This window comes from Epinephelus fuscoguttatus, linkage group LG18 (assembly GCF_011397635.1).
Source record: "Epinephelus fuscoguttatus linkage group LG18, E.fuscoguttatus.final_Chr_v1".
NCBI classification, from domain to species: Eukaryota; Metazoa; Chordata; class Actinopteri; order Perciformes; family Serranidae; genus Epinephelus; species Epinephelus fuscoguttatus.
Window position 1 is genome coordinate 1,896,553 of NC_064769.1, and position 21,681 is coordinate 1,918,233.

Below are 21,681 nucleotides of genomic sequence, written 5' to 3' on the forward strand. Positions count from 1 at the left end.
GAAAAGCCTCCAGGATGTGAAATCCTGGATGGCAACAAACTGTCTTTAGTTAAATAATAACAGAACAGAGGTTATTGTTTTTGGTGCCCCCAACAACACAGCCAGCATAGTCAGTCACTTAGGACCTTAGCAGCTCAGTCCATAGGGACCTGGGTTGGGAACCGGAGGGTTGCCAGTTCAAGTCCCCGTCCGGACCAAATACGGAGCGTGGACTGGTGGTTGGAGAGGTGCCAGTTCACCTCCTGGGTGCGCATCATATCATGATTCAGGGTGCAAAAATCACAAAAAATGCCTGTGAAATCCCAGGGGTACTGCACTGACTATCCTTGAAATAGAAATAAGGGAGAATAATCAGGTAGGGTTGTTTTTTTGTTTATTTTTTTCTTTTTTTGAAGGATGGCCCCACAGTGTCAGACTCTGAAAAACCCGGCTTTACACTGTGTCTTGTACTGCTGTAAAATATTAATTTCCCAAAGAGGATCAATACAGTCTTATCAGTCAAAATTAATGCAAAGAATCTGAAATAAAATAATTAGAAATAAGCCATCCCTCTTAATTGCAGGTGTGTGTTGTGAGATTTAAAGATTAAAATTAAATTAATGGAAATAAAAATAATAAACATATATCATTGACTCAATATTACTATTTACTATATTCAGGTTTGCTGATCAAATTCTGATCACATGACCAATTTGCCACTGTAAGCCAGGAACCACTATTCCAACACAGCAACACTGGTCTGTGCTTGTATAGATTCCAAAACACACGGGACAAGATGTTAAATTCCTTTGTGCAAGCACATACAAGAGTTCATTGGTAGTAGATGTGTTAAGTTAAGTTGTAAATTTGGGATGCATCTTCAGTAGTGTTCCTTTGGTTCCTGGGGTGTTTCGGCCATTCACACTATACACACATGGACAAAATTGTTGGTACCCTTCTGTTAAAGAAAGAAAAACCCACAATGGTCACTGAAATAACTTGAAACTGACAAAAGTAATAATAAAATTTTACTGAAAATTAACTAATGAAAATCAGACATTGCTATAGGATTGTGGTTCAACAGAATAATTTTAAAAAACAAACTAATTAAACTGGCCTGGACAAAAATGATGATACCCCTAGAGAAGACTGAAAATAATTTGACCATAGGGACATGTTAAACTAAGGTGTGTCCTTTAATTAGCATCACAGGTGTCTTCAAACTTGTAATCAGTCAGTCTGCTTATTTAAAGGGTGAAAAGTAGTCACTGTGCTGTTTGGTATCATGGTGTGTACTACACTGAACATGGACCACAAAAAGCTAAGGAGAGAGTTGTTGCAGGAGATTAGAAAGAAAATTATAGACAAGCATGCTAAAGGTAAAGGCAATAAGACCATCTCCAAGCAGCTTGATGTTCCTGTGACTACAGTTGCACATGTTATTCTGAGGTTTAAGGTCCACGGGACTGTAGCTAACCTCCCTGGACGTGGCCACAAGAGGAAAATTGATGACAAATTGAAGAGACGGATAATACGAATGGTAAGAGATTAGAAGTGAACTCCAAGGTCAAGGTACATCAGTGTCAGATCACACCATCCATCGTTGTTTGAGCCAAAGTGGACTGAATGGAAGACAACCAAGGAGGACACCACTATTGAAAGCAAATCATAAAAAAGCAAGACTGGAATTTGCCAAAATGCATATTGACAAGCCACAAAGCTTCTGGGTGAGTGTGCTTTGGACAGAAGAGACAAAACTGGAGCTTTTTGACAAGTCACATCAGCTCTTTGTTCAAAGATACAAAAATGAAGCATACAAAGAAAAGACACCGGTACCAACTGTGAAACATGGAGGAGGCTGAGTGATGTTCTGGGGCTGTGCTGCATCTGGCACAGGGTGTCTTGAATCTGTGCAAGGTGCAATGAAATCTCAAGACTTATCAAGCATTCTGGAGCGAAACGTGCTGCCCAGTGTCAGAAAGCTTGGTCTCAGTTACAGGTCATAGGTCCTTCAACAGGATAATGACCCAAAACTCACAGCTAAAAACACCCAAGAATGGCTGAGAACAAAACAATGGACTATTCTGAAGTGGCCTTCTATGAGACCTGATCTAAATCCTATTGAACATCTGTGGAAAGAGCTGAAACATGCAGTCTTGAGAAAGCACCCTTCAAACCTGAGACAGCTGGAGCAGTTTGCTCATGAGGAGTGGACCAAAATACCTGTTGACAGGTGCAGAAGTCTCATGGAGAGATACAGAAATCACCTGATGGCAGTGATTGCCTCAAAAGTTGGTGCATCAAAATATTAAGTCAAGGGTACCATCATTTTTGTCCAGACCAGTTTCATTAGTTTGTTTTTTGAAATTATTCTGTTGAACCACAATTCTAAAACAATGTCTGATTTTCATTAGGTGATTTTCAGTAAATTTTTATTTATTATTACTTTTGTCAGTTTATTATATTTTGTCAAGTTATTTCAGTAACCATTGTGGGTTTTTCTATCTTTAATAGAAGGGTACCAACAATTTTGTCCACGTGTGTACACCCTCACCAAAGGCGGCCAGCTACAGGGTGATCAGTCCTGAGCTTGCATCCCATGCCCAATTGTTTATTATTATTTATGATTAATTATTGCTATTTGGAGCCCAGCAGGGATCCTTCCTTTTTAGCCAGAGCCACTGGCTACTTCTCTCTGCTGCCTCCGATGCATCTTTGACGGACGAGCGCTGGCTCTGGCCCCTAATTCCCAGGTCCCCCAGTAGTTTGGTGGTAGATGTTGCCACAAACCCTCTGCACCCAACCTCTACTGGGCGGACTTCTGTTTTCCAGCCACGATGTTGAGCTTAAGCAGCTAGTTCGGCATAGCGCAGGTGTTTTCGCTCATATACCTAAGGTGGTGGTGGCGATCTCTGGAGGGAACACAAGCTGCTGTCCGATATCCACCAGCAATTTCCAGTCACGAGCTAAGCCAAGCTGGCCTCTCTCCAATGGTGTGGACCTGCTCCTGCTTATTCTAGCCCCCTCACGGACAAAGGCTGTTGTTCAGGGGGGGTAAGAGAATGTGTGTATGAGAGCGTGAAGAGGATGAATCTGACTCTTGTGAATAAATACAGTAAATGATCAATATTTACCTAAACGTAAATGAGACAAAGGCCCTTTTCGGTGTCTGTGTGAGGATGTATACACATCTGTGTGGGTGTGGGTGTGTGTGTATTAGGGGTGTCCCTGACTAAGAATTTTCATAGTCGAATCTGATTTGACAGATTTTTCCTTTAGCAGACTAATCGTCGAATCATGTCGTTTTCCCCCTCATTGATTAATGAGCTCATTTGCGTCAGTTTCCGCTTCAGAGAAAAGAGCTAAAACACCCAAATAAACAAATTTAATTCTTCAGTTGGGGTGGCACGGTGGTGTGGTGGTTAGCACTGTCGCCTCACAGCAAGAGGGTTGCCAGTTCAAGCCCTTCTGTGCAGAGTTTGCATGTTCTCCCCATGTCAGCGTGGGTTCTCTCCGGGCACTCCGGCTTCCTCCCACAGTCCAAAGACATGCAGATTGGGGACTCGGTTAATTGATAACTCTCAATTGTCCGTAGGTGTGAATGTGAGCGTGAATGGTTGTTTGTCTCTATGTGTCAGCCCTGCGATAGTCTGGTGACCTGTCCAGGGTGTACCCTGCCTCTCGCCCGATGTCAGCTGGGATAGGCTCCAGCCCCCCCACGACCCTCAAGAGGATGAAGCGGTTAGAAGATGAATGAATGAATGAATGAATTCTTCAGTTGGCATAATACAATAATAATAATAAAATTAAAACAATTTTCCTTCTTTCTGACTTCAAGTTACTTCATTAATCAACTCAGGTTCATACAAGTTCATCTACATGGACCAAGCATCACTGCTCTCAATCGTCGGACAAAAAGTAGCCAAATAAAAAAAAATCAGTCTATCAAGAAAACAATCAGCGGTGAAATTCGTTTCAAGACACTTCAGGTAAACGAATAATCCTTCAAAAAAGTTTGATTTGAGAGCACAGACCTCCTCCAAGCTTCAGCACTGAGCTGAGGACAGCGACACAAGGGAGCCACACCTGTGCACCGGCGTCGCTGTCCTCAATGCTGCAGAAAAGCCCTGAAACCGAGATAAAGGGGAGCCCGTTTTTTGCTTATTTTAACTGGCCCATTCAGTTTTCTGGAGGCCCACCCACAATCAAAATCCTGGCGCCTGTTTGTTTATGCGCTCCACCACCGTAAATCATCACCACATGATTCCTGAGCGCGGCACCGCTGCTGCTCACCGCTCCCTCAGGGGATGGGTCAAATGCGGAGAACAAATTTCACACACTCACGTGTGTGACAATCAGTGGGACTTTAAATCACCTAGGCCTCGATGCTGCTCTGATGGTCCTGCAGTGCACTCACTCACCTCAGTTTATTTGGATCGAGCAACTGGGTGATTCATTCATGCATAGTAATGATTATGCCAACTGATTAAACGCACGCGTCATTTTCAATTTTTTATTAACAGAAATTAGGCTGATGTTTGTATCAAAATAGGCATTATATCAGGAATTACTAGAAAACAAATACATTCTATGTCAAATCAAGATGTTCAGCAGCAGTGAGCACCCCCATATAGTCAGAATGGTACAGTCTTGTTTCATAACCACATTTTGTGACGATTCGATGGTGTGACTGGCAGTCGAATCAGACTTCTCAGAATCGAATCACCGAATCATCGAATATTCGGGGTCACCCCTAGTGTGTATAGATGGTAGGAGGGTTGATTGATTCAGTTACCATCTGGGAATTTTGCCACAGACAGCAGTAAACAACCTCATCGCCTTTCTTCATATACTAATCCTTGGACTTGAAGCCCGATACCGGCTCACCCAACATCATCACATACAATGCTGGGTCCGAGCCCGACTGAACCCGAGTTTTTTTTTTTTAAATGGAAGGGGGGAAAAAAATCATGCTCCCCCTGTGCGCCTCAGCAGCCTGGCTTCCCTGGCTCAAATACAGTATCTTTAGTCACTTAAAGTCATCAATCATTCATGTCCCAAAATAGTATTACCAGGCAGGCTTCAACGTCAGCCTGGGGGAGAGCAACCATTGCGCATCATGTACCGCTGCACTTAATGAGCCACTCTCAACACTTTTCCTGCACCTGAATGCTGACTGACTGAACTTCGCTCACACTTCACAGCAGCATATCTTGTTTTAGTATTATTATTTTTTTCGTCAGAACAGAATTCAGCATTCTTTATTTTTATAATTCGTATATTCTTCTTGCTTAATTATTATAGCCCTATTCTCTTCCCTCTTACACACACACAGCAGACGATACTTTAACTTCAACTCAAACACTTTATTAAAAACAGTAACTGTAACCTTCAAACTTCAACAACATAACATTGAAAAATGAATGGATTTGGAATAATCTTAACAGACATGCATATTTTCTTCCTGACAGGCTGCTGGATATCTGTTTAACCTTTGATAATTAAACATTTACGCTTTAATAATTGGCCCAAGCTGTGGCACAGCTTACAGCAAATTGGAGATGATGGAGTAACAAAATGATGAAAAGCTACATATTTACAAGTAGAGACAATGTTGATAATTGATTGATTGATTGCTCTCTCTCTCTCTCTCTATCTCTCTCTCTCTCTTTCTCTACTGTCCGAGCCCGACTCAGCCCGCCCAATTAACTTAATTAGTCGGCCCAAACCAACCCGACCCGTCGTACTCAGGCTCGGGTTGAAATTGAGAACCTCTAACTCAATTGACCAATGTGCTGGAAGAGAGGCAACCAAAATGACGTATGAAGACATGATGTATTTACTATGACCAGGGTTTTCCACACATTTATTTTATATGTGACAGGCTGCCATAATTAAAAGATCTTTCTATTTTTGGAGCTGGACCATTCATTAGGTGCAAAAAAGTAATAAATATACCGTTCAGTTATTATTCGCTCTGCAAATGGAGGGCACGGAGGGAGCAGCAGAACAACACACAGTGAAAGTGACATTTCACCTTCTGTGCCACCCCCCTACCCTCCCGTCCATTGTCAGCTCTTACCACACATAGACTGTAATTGTTATTCTGTTGGAAACACTGATGTCTACAACTTCCATGGCTACAAATGAAAGGACAGGGTGGTAAATGATACAAGTGTCATTACCTGAGCCCTTCTGCGAGCCTTTCCTCTTCTTGAGTGCTTTCTGGAGAATTTCTTTCATGGTTACCTTCAGACTGTCCACAGGGATTAAAGAGAAACCATGAGCAGCATTTCTAAAAAGGAAAAAAAGCAGAAAAGGTTGAGAACACCTCTGTATTTATCTTAATCATCCAGACAGACAAAATGTAGTAAACCACACTCCACTACAAGTAAAGACACCAGGCTGTTCATCTTAATTCTGAATTGACATGTGAGCCTCTAGTACCACCGGGGGTGGGTAGTATTGCATTACAAGTAACAAGCACATAAGTAAATAAGTAGCTTTTTTAAGGAACGAGTACTTCTTTTGTTACTTTTTTAAACTATATATATACTTCACTCAAGTATATTTTTGTGCCAGTAATCTAATTTACTTGTCTGTTTCAGACACATGTAACCTGTACAGTATTGTGACTTTGAAGAAAAATTTACCACAGTGTATGACCAAATAATGGAAAAATTCTGAGAAGTACAAGGTGATCCTTTACTATTTCTTGGCACTGTATATACTCCACAGTACAATGCGAAAAAAAAAGGCTGTTTGTTAGTAGTCAGCAGGTCCAGACCTGCATCACTACACATTAATCAATTTGTGCCACAGCCATGAAGACCTGCAATATATGATTAATGGGCTGCTAAGACTGGATATCCATTGAAAACCAAGCTCTGGTACCAATGCCAATAGTTTTTTGATACGCTGCTTTAAGAAACAAACAGTTTTCTAGACTATGACTACAACGTAATACTTGAAAGAACAGTTGCAGCTCAGGTCTACACTCACCTTTGACATAATCTGTTTGAACAAATTTTAGTCCGGTTTTCGTTCCTTTCATGGTATGGAGACAGCCTTGGTAAAAATCACTAATGATCTCTTAATGGCAGCTGACTCTGGTCTTTTAACCATTCTCATTCTTCTCGATCTGAGTGCAGCCTTCGATACCATTTCACATAAGATCATTCCAGAAAGACTAGCTAGCATTGGCATCACTGGCACCAAACTTGCTTGGTTTAAGTCATATCTCTCTGGCTGCACTCCCTTTGTTCAACTTACAAATTTCAGATCCAACTCTTTTCCACTTACTAGTGGTGTTCCTCAGGGCTCTATCTAAGGTCCCCTTTTATTCATTATCTACCCTTTACCCACTTGTGTATCAATTTGTGTCCCCTGTCTAAATTCTGAGGTTTTTGTGTGCGTTCTGTGAACACAGCTGTTTTTTTTCTAATCAGTCGAGCTGATCAGACTGATAGAGGGAGCGGCTGCTGCAGAGGCAAACAGCAGGTGCAACAGGGGTTGAACACGGCTTGGTGTATGATATGTCTTCATCGTCACTTCACTGCATTTTTACCAACTATGATCATCTCTCTTCCTCTCTGTGTCCTTGCAGTTCTCTTACTCATACAACTAAAGTGACAGGCTATTACTCATGACATGTAACCAATCAGAGAGTGCTGTGGGCGGGACAGTGAGCAAAACTATAAAGTGATGACTACCACAGACAAAGAGAAGCAGTTGCATCAGAGCCAAAGTAGCACATTTTTCAATTCATTTATTTTTTCAGCTTTTGATTAAAACAAAAGATTATTTAAATGATAATAACAATAATAAAAATAATAATAATGAAAAGAAACGTGCAACCAAATGATGTGCTGGAACAACCAAGTAAGACGGTTGGTAGCACCAATACTACCAGAGGAAGAATTAGTCTGGTGCCCTGAGGAGCCAAAAAGCACTAATGTTAAATACTTTCTAGACATAAAAACACACGTAAAAGTCAGGAGAACCACAACATTCACATGTTCAAATGTTCATCCCCACTGATGCTTACATACATGAATATGTCCCTTATTTTTCACTTACATTCTGACAAACAGTGACTGTCTGGAAGCTAGGCCAGGTGAGGAGTATTTCTCCACCAGGGCCAGAGTACTGAAACCAAACTTGTGGATTGGCTCATTGGAGTCTAGTGGAGGGAAGTCTGTGTCCACCTCACCATCATCCTCAGCGATGTGGAGACAATAAGCGTTCACATTCTCACTGTGGAGAGATGTACAGACATGTGCAGAGAGAGACAGAAGAAGACTGTTCTACAGAATTTAACATTGTAAATAACTGATGCTGAAATTTCATTGTACTCACTTAAGTTTGGGTTCTCGTCCCTCACTTGTGTATTGCCAACAGATGAGGCCAATAAGGTCGTGGACGCGGGCGTTGGCAATGGTCACCACTGTCATTGGATGCAGCTTTTCCTGAGCCATCTGCATTGAGAGGTAGACGTCTATCTTCTTTGTAGCCGTTGTGCCAATGTGGCCCTAAAAGATGAAGGGACAGTGAGTACAACACGTAGAGAAAAACCCAGATTACAGGGAGAAAAGGAATACAAAGTCTCTTATTACACTACTTTACCCCCTTGGGCCACTGTTTTATTTAATTATGACTTAATGTTAATTAATTGGTCATATGATGATGTTGTTCTATTGTCCCTGATCTTTGATCTTTTACTATTGTAATATTTTGCACCTTTTATTGTATTTTCCTTTTCTTTTAGTAACTTTGTATATTTTATTGGTCTGTGTTCCTTCTCATGCATTAATATATTTCTTTTTCCTTCTCTGTGAAGCACTCTGAGCTGCATTGCACGTATGAAAGGTGCTATATAAATAAAATATATTAATATTATCATAAAAAAATTCATATAAGTCAGCATAAGCACAATAAATTACAAATCATTATTTTTTCAAGTTTAAAAGTTCCTTTTTTTTTCCTGGGTGAAAGTTGAAGAAACCATACAGTCAACTGTGGTTTAATCTATTCTTTATTGTCAGAACATGACACACACTTGTCCAACAGATGAGTGTTTCACAAATCTGAGCTAGATTCAAAACAATTACAGTCTCTGATATTTCTGGTAAAAAACAATTTATGACTATTACAGAGAAACACCACTTAAATCAAGAATTCCAATATGTTATTTCCATGGCCTAGGAATATTCAATCAATATTTGGGAACATGAGCTACTCACTCTCAAGGCCAGAGAGGGAAGTGTCAAACTTGTGATGTCATAGGGTATAAAGTAGGGCTGGGCCATATGGACAAAAATTCATATGTGGGTATTTTCAGGCTGACTGGTGAAACACGATGTATGGCTCAGTATTTTGTACAAAATGGGCTACGTGTTCAGTTGCAAGACAAAGCCACATTTGAGATGTCACAAGCACTTTTACAAAAACAGACTATGATCAAAATAAAATGCAAAGACAGGGATTTTTTTCCCTGTTTGTAAGTATACAGCTGCACAACATGTAAATGAAAAATGATATAAAATAAATACTAAGGCTGTATGTTAACTTTTTGCAGGTTTAAAGGTTTACAGCACAGGACACAAAACTATAACATGAGTATAAAAGTAAAGTAGGAAATTTGTTGTTGTTTTGAACAAATAAAAATCTTTGTGGGGGGAGTTAAAAAGTTTTCCATGGCATTTCAAATGAATCTAGTGCTGGAAAATGATTTAAATCTTTTTACTGATTGAGGTCATTAATTGTATTTATGCACATAGCATTAACAGAGAGGCCAAGGGAGGGAAGGAATGAGAGAACACTTTGTCAGTGTTATATACATCTTGTATATAAAATGTCTGTGTTGTCGCTGCATCTTTTAAACCCATCTGTTGCCTGCATCCAGGCGCTGTCTCAATGTCACACAAAAGACTACAACTACCAAGACGAACAGCGATGCGCAATGATTAGAGGTGGGCAATATATCAAATATACTCAATATATCCTGACCCTTTCCACATGAGATGTATGAAATGACTATATCGCAACCATCGAGTACAAATTGTCACATGAATGTTTAAAACGTCAACTCTTTGGAGTTTCGCTCCTCTCACTCTCTGCTAATACTCCTCTCACAGCAAGCAGCACACTCCCCTGCCCATCCAAAAAACTCTCCAATGGGCACTCTCCCACCCATCCAAAAAACTCTCCAATGCGCATGCTATTTTGGTATCAGGAAAGGAGGGAAGAGAACATGGAGAGAGCGAAAAAAATATGAAGAGCCAAGACAAGAAGAGCCGAGTTTTCGAGTTACGAGTAAGAGATGGTAATTGAGGATGGACAGGTATAACTTGGTTCCGGGAAAAAAAAAACAAAACTGCATCATCTGGCAATGGTTTGGTTTTCGAAGGGAAGACAGTGAACAAAACATGGTTATCTGCAAAATACGTAGCAAAACCGTTGCCACCAAAGGTAGCAGTACCACAAATTTGTTTCACCAACTGAAATGCCATCCACTACAAAATGAAGAATGCCTCAAACTCCGTATGTCCACATCTCCACCTACACTACATAAAACATCAAAGGAACCAGCCCAGAAGCAAATGACTATGGCTTCTTCATTTGCCAAATCAGTCCCATATGACAAAAAAAGTCAGAAATGGAAACAGGTAAGAGCCGCAGTAACAAAATACATCGCCAAAGACATGGCCCCAGTTAGCGTTGTGGAAAAGCCAGGATTCAAAAATCTCATAAAGACACTTGACTCAAAGTATGATTTGCCCGGTCGCAATTTTTTGCAAAGAAAGCATTACCAGGCCTGCGAGATGCTCTCATGTCAGGGAACTTGTCAGAAACTCATCAAGTGTGCATCACCACAGCAAAAAACACACAAACTATAGACAAACCAGAAACACAAATGTTCCTACTCCTCCTGTGATGTGACTGTTATTGTTCGCAGTGGTTTTCACAGTCACAGCCTGGGGGGTATTCCATCACTGTAGCTACTGTAAGAATTAGGACTGTCAACGAATATTCTAAATTCGAATTTAAATTCGAATTTGAAAAAACAATGGACCTTCGAATGTGAAAATTGATATTCGATTGTGGAGAGAAAAAAAACACCACTGCAGCTGTCCTCTTTGCGAGTGGGCATTGGCCTGGGCCGCTGCACTGAACGCACTGCATAAACACCAGGGCCACACTGCCCGCGGAAGTGCTGCTGGTCGACAAGAGGTTCTGCTCCCACCTGTTGTCTCCGTCACCCCCCGGCTTGACACATTCGCTCGCGGCTCGCGCAGAAAATAGACCAGACGCGGAAACGGAGCTGCGCGGCGCGGCGCGGCCGGTGTGGATGACACAATCTGTTAACATGGGCGGTGTGGCCATGCGTCAGAGAGGGGGGGCGAGCGAGAGGTCCGCGGTCGTTTATATCGTAATGTTATAGATAACTGTTTCATGTGTTTTAATGTGTAGGTATGTAAATGTTTTCAAAGACGTTTATGTTGAAATAAAAATACCTACAGGTAGTTATGTTTCCTTGTATTAATACATATACAAGTATGTTTCCTTGTATTAGTTTGCCCTCTTTTGGACATAATGCGAAAAAAAAATTCGAATGGTTCAAACCTAGAAGGAATATTCGAATGTCATTTTTGAGCAATTTTGACAGCCCTAGTAAGAATATCCAGACTAAGGTGTAATCTTGAAGTTTGACTAAACGCCAACTCCCAATCTAGCGCCAACCCGTTCCATCAAGTGAAATCAGCTGGCTCCAATTGACGCTAATTCAAACCTCACCTGTTAAGCCTCAACTCATGCACGCGCCCAGGGAAAATAAAAAGCCCATACTAGTCAAGTGCTGAAAATGTTACAAAATGTCATAAAGCAAAGGAAAGGAGCGAGCAGATGCTTTTTCTGCGGCGTAACAAACACTCCTTATGGAAGAGTATGAGGACTATAAGGACATAATTACGAAAAAAGGCAATACTGCAGCAATTAATAAAGCAAGGGAGGTGGCGTGGCAGAATATTGCCGACAGTCTAAATGCGCAAGTGACAAAGAAAATTCAGCATTTCAGCATAATATCATGTTATATAAATCCTGCATCAAAGGGACAAAATATATGTAGATAGGAACACCAATTAAATCTAACAATTCAAGTATGCCTAATGAAATTCACCAAATGTGTAAATTAATATTAGTGATAGACTATTTATTTATCACATTTATCTACTGATTCCTATGTAAATTTCAGATGATGCATATTTTATGTGAATCATCGCATTTATCACATAATTGATTGTAGATTATGGCATTTCCGAAATGATCAGTTTATCGGAAATAATCACGACATTTATCTATTAACTCTAGAAAATGACATTTAGCAAATCCATCAATTCAGTGGAGATGAGGAAACCTATTAAGTGAATGCAGGTGATAGCGAATCAATTATCTATTTCTCATCATTTGGGAGTCGATTGTAAGCTCTATCCCTTATTATATCGAAATAAGGAAAATCCCCTTGAATGTATGGAATGTGCTATAGGATGAGGAACAGACAAACCACAATGGTGTGTGTCCCATTTTCATCCCTCACTGTAATGTGTCAACAATTCAATCAATCTCAGCAATCCCAGTAGCCAGAGAAGGATTTGGCAACAGGTCAAGATAAAATATAAGAATATCCTGCTTGCTCTGTCTCTGTGTCTCTCTGGGTGTGTCCCTCTCCTTCTCTTGGATGCACTCCTTATACGGCCGTTGTCAGTTGACCTTAATTGGCTGTGAATTTGCTAGCCAATTGAAAACAGACTGGGGTGGGGATGGGAGGGCAATCACATATTCATGTGGTTTGGTGTACATATACAATCTTTTTAATGCCTCAGTTTAATTTTATTATAGTTTTATTTTTATTTATTTATTTTTTATTAGTTTGATTTTGGCTTTATTGTTGTACGTGTTTTTTTTAATTATCTTATTTTTATTACATTTTAATTTGTTTTTTTTAATAGTTAATGTTTTTTGATTAATTTTGTTATATATTTTATGATTCACATATTATTTTATCATTACATGACAGTTGTGAGTGTGTAAAGGCACTGGCAGAACTGTCTTTTAGGTGTATGTTCTTTTTTTTGATCATAGATGGAGCTAATCCTCACCTTAATCCTGCTACAGACCAGGATTGCCCGGTAGCATAAATACCAATGGTTACTAGGCTGGGATTCAGGTTAACCACCTTGATGTAACAGAGTTGTGGCTCAGGTTGATGGAACGGAAACCAGAGTTTAGCTCGATGTATCAGGCTTAGCCAGAACCATGGTTTCCGTGGTTACCGATGTGAGGCTAATCTTAGCCACTTTGATGGAACAGAACTCTGGCTCACATTAGCCAGACTTGACCATTTAAGCCTGGATTTGCCTTTAGCCTGTTTGATGGAATACCACCTGGACTTCTGCCCTTGTAGTTTCCTCACAATTCTATTTCTAGTTTACCATTTTACAATGATCTGTTGTTACAAACATGATCAACAGAAAAGGTGTACTTTTTATATTTATATAATTTATATGGTTTTGAAATCTCTTTCTCAGGGATTCTTGTTGAATGCACTTTTTGTTGCTATGAGCTCTGTTTTTGTTAAGGGTCTCTGAGAACTTGGCCACAGTAGAAAGCCCTTCCATGCCATTATTTATTTAATTTGTTGATAGCTTTTGAGTGCAGCAGCCTGGTTTGAAATATAAGGTTTGCTAAATTTTATTTGATTGTGATTTTCCCCTTTTTGCACGCAATTAAAAAAAAATAATAATACAATAGAAGGGTCTGCTTCTGGCCACATGCTGCCCAGAGGCAACCTCTGAATGGCCTGGGCAGGGATTGGTACCGAGACCCGGTATTAAATGGCCTTGGGCAAAATTAATCAAGACCGTAATAATAAAAAGCTCAAACATTATCGGCTCTTTCATCGTTAATTTTTTAAAGTTTTAGTTTCATGTATCATCATGCTGCAGCAAGGTTATTATCGTTAAAGAAATCAAATGAAATGACGAAAACTAGAATTGAAAAAACATGTTTGTTAACTGAAATAAATAAAAACTAATAATTAAAAGAAAAAACGATAACTAACTGAAACTGTATTGTGTGTTTACAAAACTAACTAAAACGTATTGAAATTATAGATAAAATTCCCTTCGTTTTCGTCTTTGATATGATTGATATGAAAACAATTTATTTCGCTCGAGCAATTTTACGTGAGCTGGCGGCACCATACGGCAGCTCATGGTCCGTCACTTCTCGTTTAAAGTCGGCTTCTCGTCATCACTCTACCTGGCAAAATGGCAACAAAAGTTGGGAGAAGGCGGCAGAGTCCTATATGGGATTTCTTTGAATACGACGGCGAGAAAGAGAAAAGCAAGTGCCTTGTAGTGGAAACAGGTGATCAAATATGTGGAATACAAAGGAAAAAAACCCACAAATCTGAAAGTCTATTTGAGAAGCTCTCACGAGAAGGCTTATCGCAAGTATCTTGACAAAGTGGCCTCTCTGAGTAGCTCCCCTGAAAGAGAAGCAACATCCTGGCCAGGTAGCACCGGGAAGGAGGAGACAACCATAATGGACTGCTTTCACCGACGACCAAATAGCTGCTGGTTAGTTAACACGCAGGAACACCACAAGCGGGAAGATGCACTCGTAAATATGTTTATTGAGACTGGTATGTCTACAAGACTGTGTGACTCGACTGCCTTCAAAAAGTTTAGCTTTTCACTTGAGCCAAAATTCAAATCACCTGGTGCTGCACGAGTGAATGACCTTATTGGAGCTAAGATGGAAAAGGCAAAGCACAAATTGAAAGAGATCATAAAGGACGGGAGGAAGCTGACCCTCTGTGTTGATGGTTGGAGCAAGAGAGGATGAACAGCATCTTTCACGGGTGTGTCAGCATATTTTTATCATTCACCTGGAGGCCAGGTTTACCATGCTCTGCTTAACCTACACCGAATGGAGCACCCACACACTGGGGAGGCCATTGCTCGCTGCATCGATGAGACATTAGAAGCATGGGGTATAGGAGAAGACAAGGTGCTGCTCATTGTGACAGATAACGGCTCCAACATAATCAAAGCTGTGCGGCTGCTTAGACATAGGAGCCAAGTACAAAGTGAGGAGTCCACAGATGGTTCACGGGCTCAGCCAGGAGGTGCCGAAGATGGTCTGGATGAACTGTGGATCGAATCAGAGTCGGAGGAAACAGACGAGGAGGATGAGGAGATTGGACTGGAGACTGGAGACTGGATACCTCGGTGAGTGTGGTTATAGTGCCAAATACATCAGTCTTATTGATTTTTTATTTGGATATAAAATGTAACAATGATATAACCAGTGCTGTAAGCTTGAATTGATATTAACCCCATAGAGTTCAAAAAAAGAGAGAGGAAAATAATTTACTTGCTCTCATTTACTCACTCCCATTCAAAATCTAAAATGTCAATCCCAAGTGGTATACATCTGTTAAAACTTAAAATGTATAATTGTCGTATTGACATCATAGTTTTTGTCATGTCATGATTTCATATCTAATATTGGGGTTCATTATGAACATACAATATTAAATGTGTTATCCTGTGGAAATAAATTTAGAGTGCTAACAGTGTAAGAAATTAAATATCATAAAACAAGTAATGTTATCATCCCTGCTGTAAAACCAAGGGTTACTACAGACAAAGTCATAATTCATAAATAATTATTTATTAAACTGTACCATTCTTTTGTGTGTTTTACATTTGATAAAAATAAATGATCTATTTGTTTGTCTGTTCTCTCTTTGCTAAGAACTTGACATGAGAGATGATGGAGAAAACAACAAGTTCAAGGATGCCATGCCTGGCCCACTCCCTTCAGCTCACCCTGAAAGCTGTCATGAAGCACCCAAATGCTGATTCGCTCATATCAAGAGCAAGAAAGCTGGTACACGCTGTGAGGATATTGTCAGTGGCAAATGAAGCAATGATCAAAAAGTGTGGCAAAACTCTAGTCCGAGATTGTAGCACACGCTGGAACAGCACTTTTGATATGCTGAGAAGGCTACTGGAGATCAGAACTGAACTTAAGCAAGTACTTGAGGAGCTGGGCATGGACACACTTCTCACAAGCGATTGGGCTAAGCTGGAGAACCTGGTTAAGCTGCTTGAGCCCTTTGCCATTCTCACAGACCAGCTTCAGAGTGACAGCCAGTCACTCTCACAAGTAGTGCCATGCCTGCTCAACCCTGAGGCACACCTACTGACAACTGCTGCTGGAAAGCAGTTAGCTCAAGTGCTGCTGAAGTCCTTGCGAGAACATTTTGCTGCCATTCTTAGCCCTGATTCCCCACAGTTTGATGCTACACCAGCAGCAGCCTGTCTACTGGATCCAAGTGTTTCACTGATTCTTCAAACACCAGACATGGTGCCACTGAGGAGGGCAGCACAGTCTTTAGTGCAGAACCTGGCAGCTCAGTATAACCCAGCAACTCTTTCTCAGGATAATGTCATTGCCACTCAAACTGCAGCACCCTCCCCTCCTACTATCCTTCAGAAATACCGCTTCCTTGCCTCCCGTATGGAGGTCAATGTGTCATTGACAAATGAGCCTAAGGGAGCCGACAGTCTGTTGACCGAAATGAAGAAGTATGGCGACGACGTCAAACAGGGTGTGTTTAAGAGATAAGATAAGATAAGATAAGATAAGATACACCTTTATTGATCCCATAATAGAGACACTGTTGCAGTTCTGGAGATCAAGAGAGGCTGTCTATCCAAAACTTGCCCCTGTGGCAGAAGCCTTTGTGGAGCGCATCTTCTCAGTGTGTGGACTGTTGTCATCTGGCCTGAAGAACAGAACAACCACATCTCTGGAGCAGCGTGTTTTCCTCAAGATCAACAAGAAATTGTTGCTTGACTGAAGTACACCCATCACTCTCTTTCTCACACACACACACACACATGAATGTTAGAGTGATCCCATAAAGTTATATGTCAAAAGTTGTGACAGTTGTGGAAAAATGTTAAGTTGTTGACAACTGGATGTTTCTACCAGTGCCCCTTGCTGAACCAGTTCTTTTGCCGCCAAAGAACCAATCTTGGACAGAAGGCATTGTAAAGTTAACACAGAAAAGCTAAGCATATCAGCATCAAGCTGAGGTGGAGAAGTATATTATCAGCTGTCTGGCTCTGTGCACTACCACATAGATGTGCACTTTAAGTGTCGAAAACATGCGCTGTGTTCACTTTACGATAAATACAATACAACATGTAAGGTACTGTATTGTTAATCTACTGCACTGATAATAACCCAAAGTATGAAAAAATGAAAACTTACATGTATGTATATATGTATACAGTACAGGCCAAAAGTTTGGACACCCCTTCTCATTCAATGCGTTTTCTTTATTTTCATGACTATTTACATTGTAGATTCTCACTGAAGGCATCAAAACTATGAATGAACACATGTGGAGTTATGTACTTAACAAAAAAAGGTGAAATAACTGAAAACATGTTTTATATTCTAGTTTCTTCAAAATAGCCACCCTTTGCTCTGATTACTGGGACCCAAGAGTGTGCAAAGCAGTAATCAGAACAGCATCCCCCTCTCCTTAGACCACCACCAATTTGCCTATAGGGCAAATAGGTCGACTGATGACGTAGTGTCACTGGCCCTCCACACCGCCCTGACAGACCTGGACCAGCAGGACAGTTATGTGCAGCTGCTATTCATAGATTACAGCTCCGCCTTCAACACCACCCCCCCCCCCCCCCCCATGAACTGGCCGCCAAGCTGGACCACCTGGGCCTCAACACACACCTGAGCAGCTGGGTCCTGGACTTCCTCACAGGCCGACCACAGACTGTGCGCATGGGAAGACAGGTCTCCTCTAGCATCACCCTGAACATCGGTGCACCACAGGGCTGTGTGTTGAGCCCCCTCCTCTTTTCCCTCTACACTCTGGACTGCAAACCTACCCATGAGGCCAACACCATATTAAAGTTTGCAGATGACACCATCATGGTAGGAAGGATCACGGCAAATGACGAGGCCGCCTACAGGACGGAGGTAGAGAACCTGGTGAGCTACAGCCGAGAAAACAGCCTGATCCTCAACGCAGCAAAGACGAAGAAGATGATCCTGGACTTCAGGAGGAGACAGAAGCCCTTCGTCCATGACCCCATCACCATCAATGGAGAGATGGAGAATGCAGAGCATCAAGTACCTCGGTGTCAACATCAGCCACGACCTGACCAGGGGCCTCATTTATAAAGCTTGCTTACGCACAAAACGGGGCTTGAAAGTGGTTTACACCACTTCCCACGCAAAGGTTGTGATTTATAAAAATAAACTTGGCGGGAGAATGTGCGCACCTGTAAGTAAACTCTGAGTCATGCGTGCGCACATTTTGGAGACACTGGGAAGTGGCGATGCAGACGGCGTGGAGTCAGATTTTTATTGATGTCTCACACAAATTTAATTTCACGCTAGATCCACCTTAGATCCACGTTATCATTGAAATTAAATCCAGCAGCCTTATTTTGCGCTTGGCGTGAGTGATAATTGTTTCATAAAAACGTTGTAAAATCCAACTCAAATCCTGTATGGAAATTCTTTCTAAATACGTATTTAATCCACACTGCCTCTAATGTCTCATTGTACACTCTGTGAGCGCAGGAGGGGGAGAGGATGGCGCGACTGCATGGAATATATTTATTTATTTAGCTAAATATTTCCAGTGCATTTATCATATCTTGAAATACAGCCATTAAGCACAACCGTTACACTCATTTCATCAGCCCTGCTTAGACATTTACTGTTCATGACAAAACTAGCATGACAAAACGTGTTCGCCTATTAAATTTTCATCTTTGAACTGTATTTCAAATTACACGTTGTATTTTGGGACAGGGATACCACTGGTTCATGCTGTAATTCAGGCCGGGAGTCTGATCAGACTAATTGCCATAAACATATAAATAGTGCGGTGACCCTCGTGTGTAATTGTGCAAGATGGCACTGGCACATACTCCTTTTTGCCTCCACCTTTAATAAATGTGAGTGTTTATGTCGCACATCAATGTCAAACATCCTCAAATTTAAAAGCAACACATTAACTACATGTTGGTTTTCTCTGTCACTGTCTGTGCAGTCCCACAGACACAGCTAACAGCATCAGCAGCGTTGATGTGTTGCCACTTTTTTTGCTTTCTTTTATTAGTGATCCTGCTGCTGTGGCCACCAAATAAAATCTTTCTTCAGTCCTCCACCTCCCATTAAAGTGTCTCAAGCTCAGTCTTGGAGAAATTCCGTTTTTTCGTTCGTTTCTCACACCATGACTCACAACGAGAGAACACTCGCATGCCGGCTTATTTATATCTCGTCTCGTCTCGTCTCATCTTGTCATCCTCCGCTTATCCAGGTCCGGGTCACGGGGGCAGCAGCCTCAGCAAAGAAGCCCAGACAGTCCTCTCCCCAGCCACCTCCGTCAGTTCTTCCGAGGGAACCCCGAGGCGTTCCCAGGCCAGCCGGGTGATGTAATCCCCCCAGCGTGTCCTGGGGTGGCCCCGAGATCTCCTCCCGGTTGGACATGCCCGAAATACCTCCCAAGGGAGGCGTCTGGGAGGTATCCTTACCAGATGCCCGAACCACCTCAACTGGCTCCTCTCGATGTGGAGGAGCAGCGGCTCTACTCCGAGTCCCTCCCGGATGTCCAAGCTCCTCACCCTATCTCTAAGGCTGAACCCAGCCACCCTGCGGAGGAAACTCATTTCGGCCGCTTGTACTCGCGATCTTGTTCTTTCGGTCACTACCCAAAGCTCGTGACCATAAGTGAGGGTTGGAACGTAGATCGACCGGTAAATCGAGAGCTTCGCTTTCTGGCTAAGCTCCCTTTTCACCACAACGGACTGGTTAAGCATCGGCAGCACTGCTGAGGCCGCCCCAATCCGCCTGTCAATCTCCCGCTCCATCCTACCCTCACTCGTGAACAAGATCTCAAGATACTTAAACTCCTCCACCTGAGGCAGGACCTCCCACCTGACCTGGAGTGGACAATCCACCCTTTTCTGGCTGAGGACCATGGCCTCAGACCGGTGCTGATTCTCATCCCAGCCGCTTCACACTCCCGTCACCGAACCTGACACCCTCCACCCCTCGGCTGCGCCTAGAAATTCTGTCCATAAAAGTTATGAACAGAACCGGTGACAAAGGGCAGCCCTGGTGGAGTCCAACCCTCACCAGGGACAGGTCCGACTTAATGCCAGCCACGCGAATCAGACTCATGCTCCTTTGGTACAGGGACTGGATGGCCCTTAACAGAGGGCCACCAACCCCATACTCCTGGAGCACCCCCCACAGGATGACCCTGGGGACACGGTCGTAAGCCTTCTCCAAATCCACAAAACACGTGGACTTGTTGGGCGTACTACCATGCCCCCTCCACCACCCCAGCGAGGGTAAAGAGCTGGTCCACGGTTCTGCGTCCGGGACAAAAACCACATTGCTCCTCCTCAATCCGAGGTTCAACTATCAACTGGACCCTCTTCTCCAGCACCCTGGAGTAGACCTTACCGGGTAGGCTGAGGAGTGTCATCCTCCTGTAGTTGGAACACACTCTCTGGTCCCCTTTCTTGAAGATGGGGACCACCACCCCGGTCTGCCACTCCAGAGGCACTGCCCCTGATGTCCACGCAATGTTGCAGAGGCGTGTCAGCCAGGACAGCCCTACAACATCCAGAGCCTTGAGATATCCAGGGCGAATCTCGTCCACCCCCGGGGCCCCACCGCTGCGTAGTTCCTTCACTACCTCGGCAACTTCTGCCCCCGAAACTGGACAACCCGCCCCCGAGACCCCCGGCTCTGTTTCCTCACTGGAATATGTGTTGATGGGATTGAGGAGCTCCTCAAAGTATTCCTTCCACCACCTGACAATGTCCCCAGTTGACGTCAGCAGCTCCCCGCCCCCACTGTAAACAGTGTGAGCAAGTTGCCGCCTTCCCCCCCGAGGCGCCGGATGGTTCGCCAGAACCTCTTTGGAGCCAATCGATAGTCTTCCTCCATGGCCTCACCGAACTCCTCCCACACCCGAGTTTTTGCCTCCACAACTGCCACTGCTGCGCTCCGCTTGGCCCGCTGGTACCCGTCAGCTGCTTCTGGGGACCCACAGACCAACCGTGCCCTGTAGGCCTCCTTCAGCCTGACGGCCACGACTGGCCCCCGCGGCCTTGCAGACTCAATGTCCCCCTCCGGCCTCGGGACGCGGTCGAAGCTCTCCCAGAAGTGGGAGTTGAAGATTATCTTGACAGGTTCTTTTATAAATCAGATTATTTTTTGGCGCATGCCATTTTCAGCTTTTGAGCGCACGTCAACTTTTAGTATGAATCCTAAGCACTCTTTTATAAATGAGGCCCCTGGACCGTCAACACCATGGCAACGGCCAAGAAAGGACTTTGGAGGCTTCACTTTTTGAGGTGCTTGAAGAGAGCACGCCTCCCAAAACAGCTGCTGGTGAGCTTCTACAGGTCAGCCATTGAGTCAGTGCTCACATACTGCATCACAGTATGGTACTCTGGTTGCACCACTGAGAACAGGAAAGCTCTCCAGCGCATCATTAAGCCTGCAGAGAGGATCATCGGCACCCAGCTACCCATACTAGAGGACATCTACCAGACCCGCTGCATCCAG

The 21,681-nt window shown here is 42.7% G+C and overlaps 1 protein-coding gene across 3 annotated transcripts in view; it reads right to left on the minus strand.

Moving 5' to 3' along the window:
* Positions 1-21,681, minus strand: part of mapkap1 (MAPK associated protein 1) — a 114,660-nt gene that overhangs the window by 39,459 nt on the left and 53,520 nt on the right. For all 3 annotated transcript variants that reach the window (XR_007451702.1, XM_049604060.1, XM_049604059.1), the window contains exons 5-7: positions 8,338-8,510; positions 8,059-8,235; positions 6,165-6,274 (exon numbers count right to left, since the gene is read on the minus strand). Coding sequence is in view for 2 of the 3 variants with exons in the window: in XM_049604060.1 (XP_049460017.1) it covers positions 6,165-6,274; positions 8,059-8,235; positions 8,338-8,510 (460 nt within the window). In the remaining variant the exon portion in view is untranslated. The remainder of the gene's footprint in view (positions 1-6,164; positions 6,275-8,058; positions 8,236-8,337; positions 8,511-21,681) is intronic.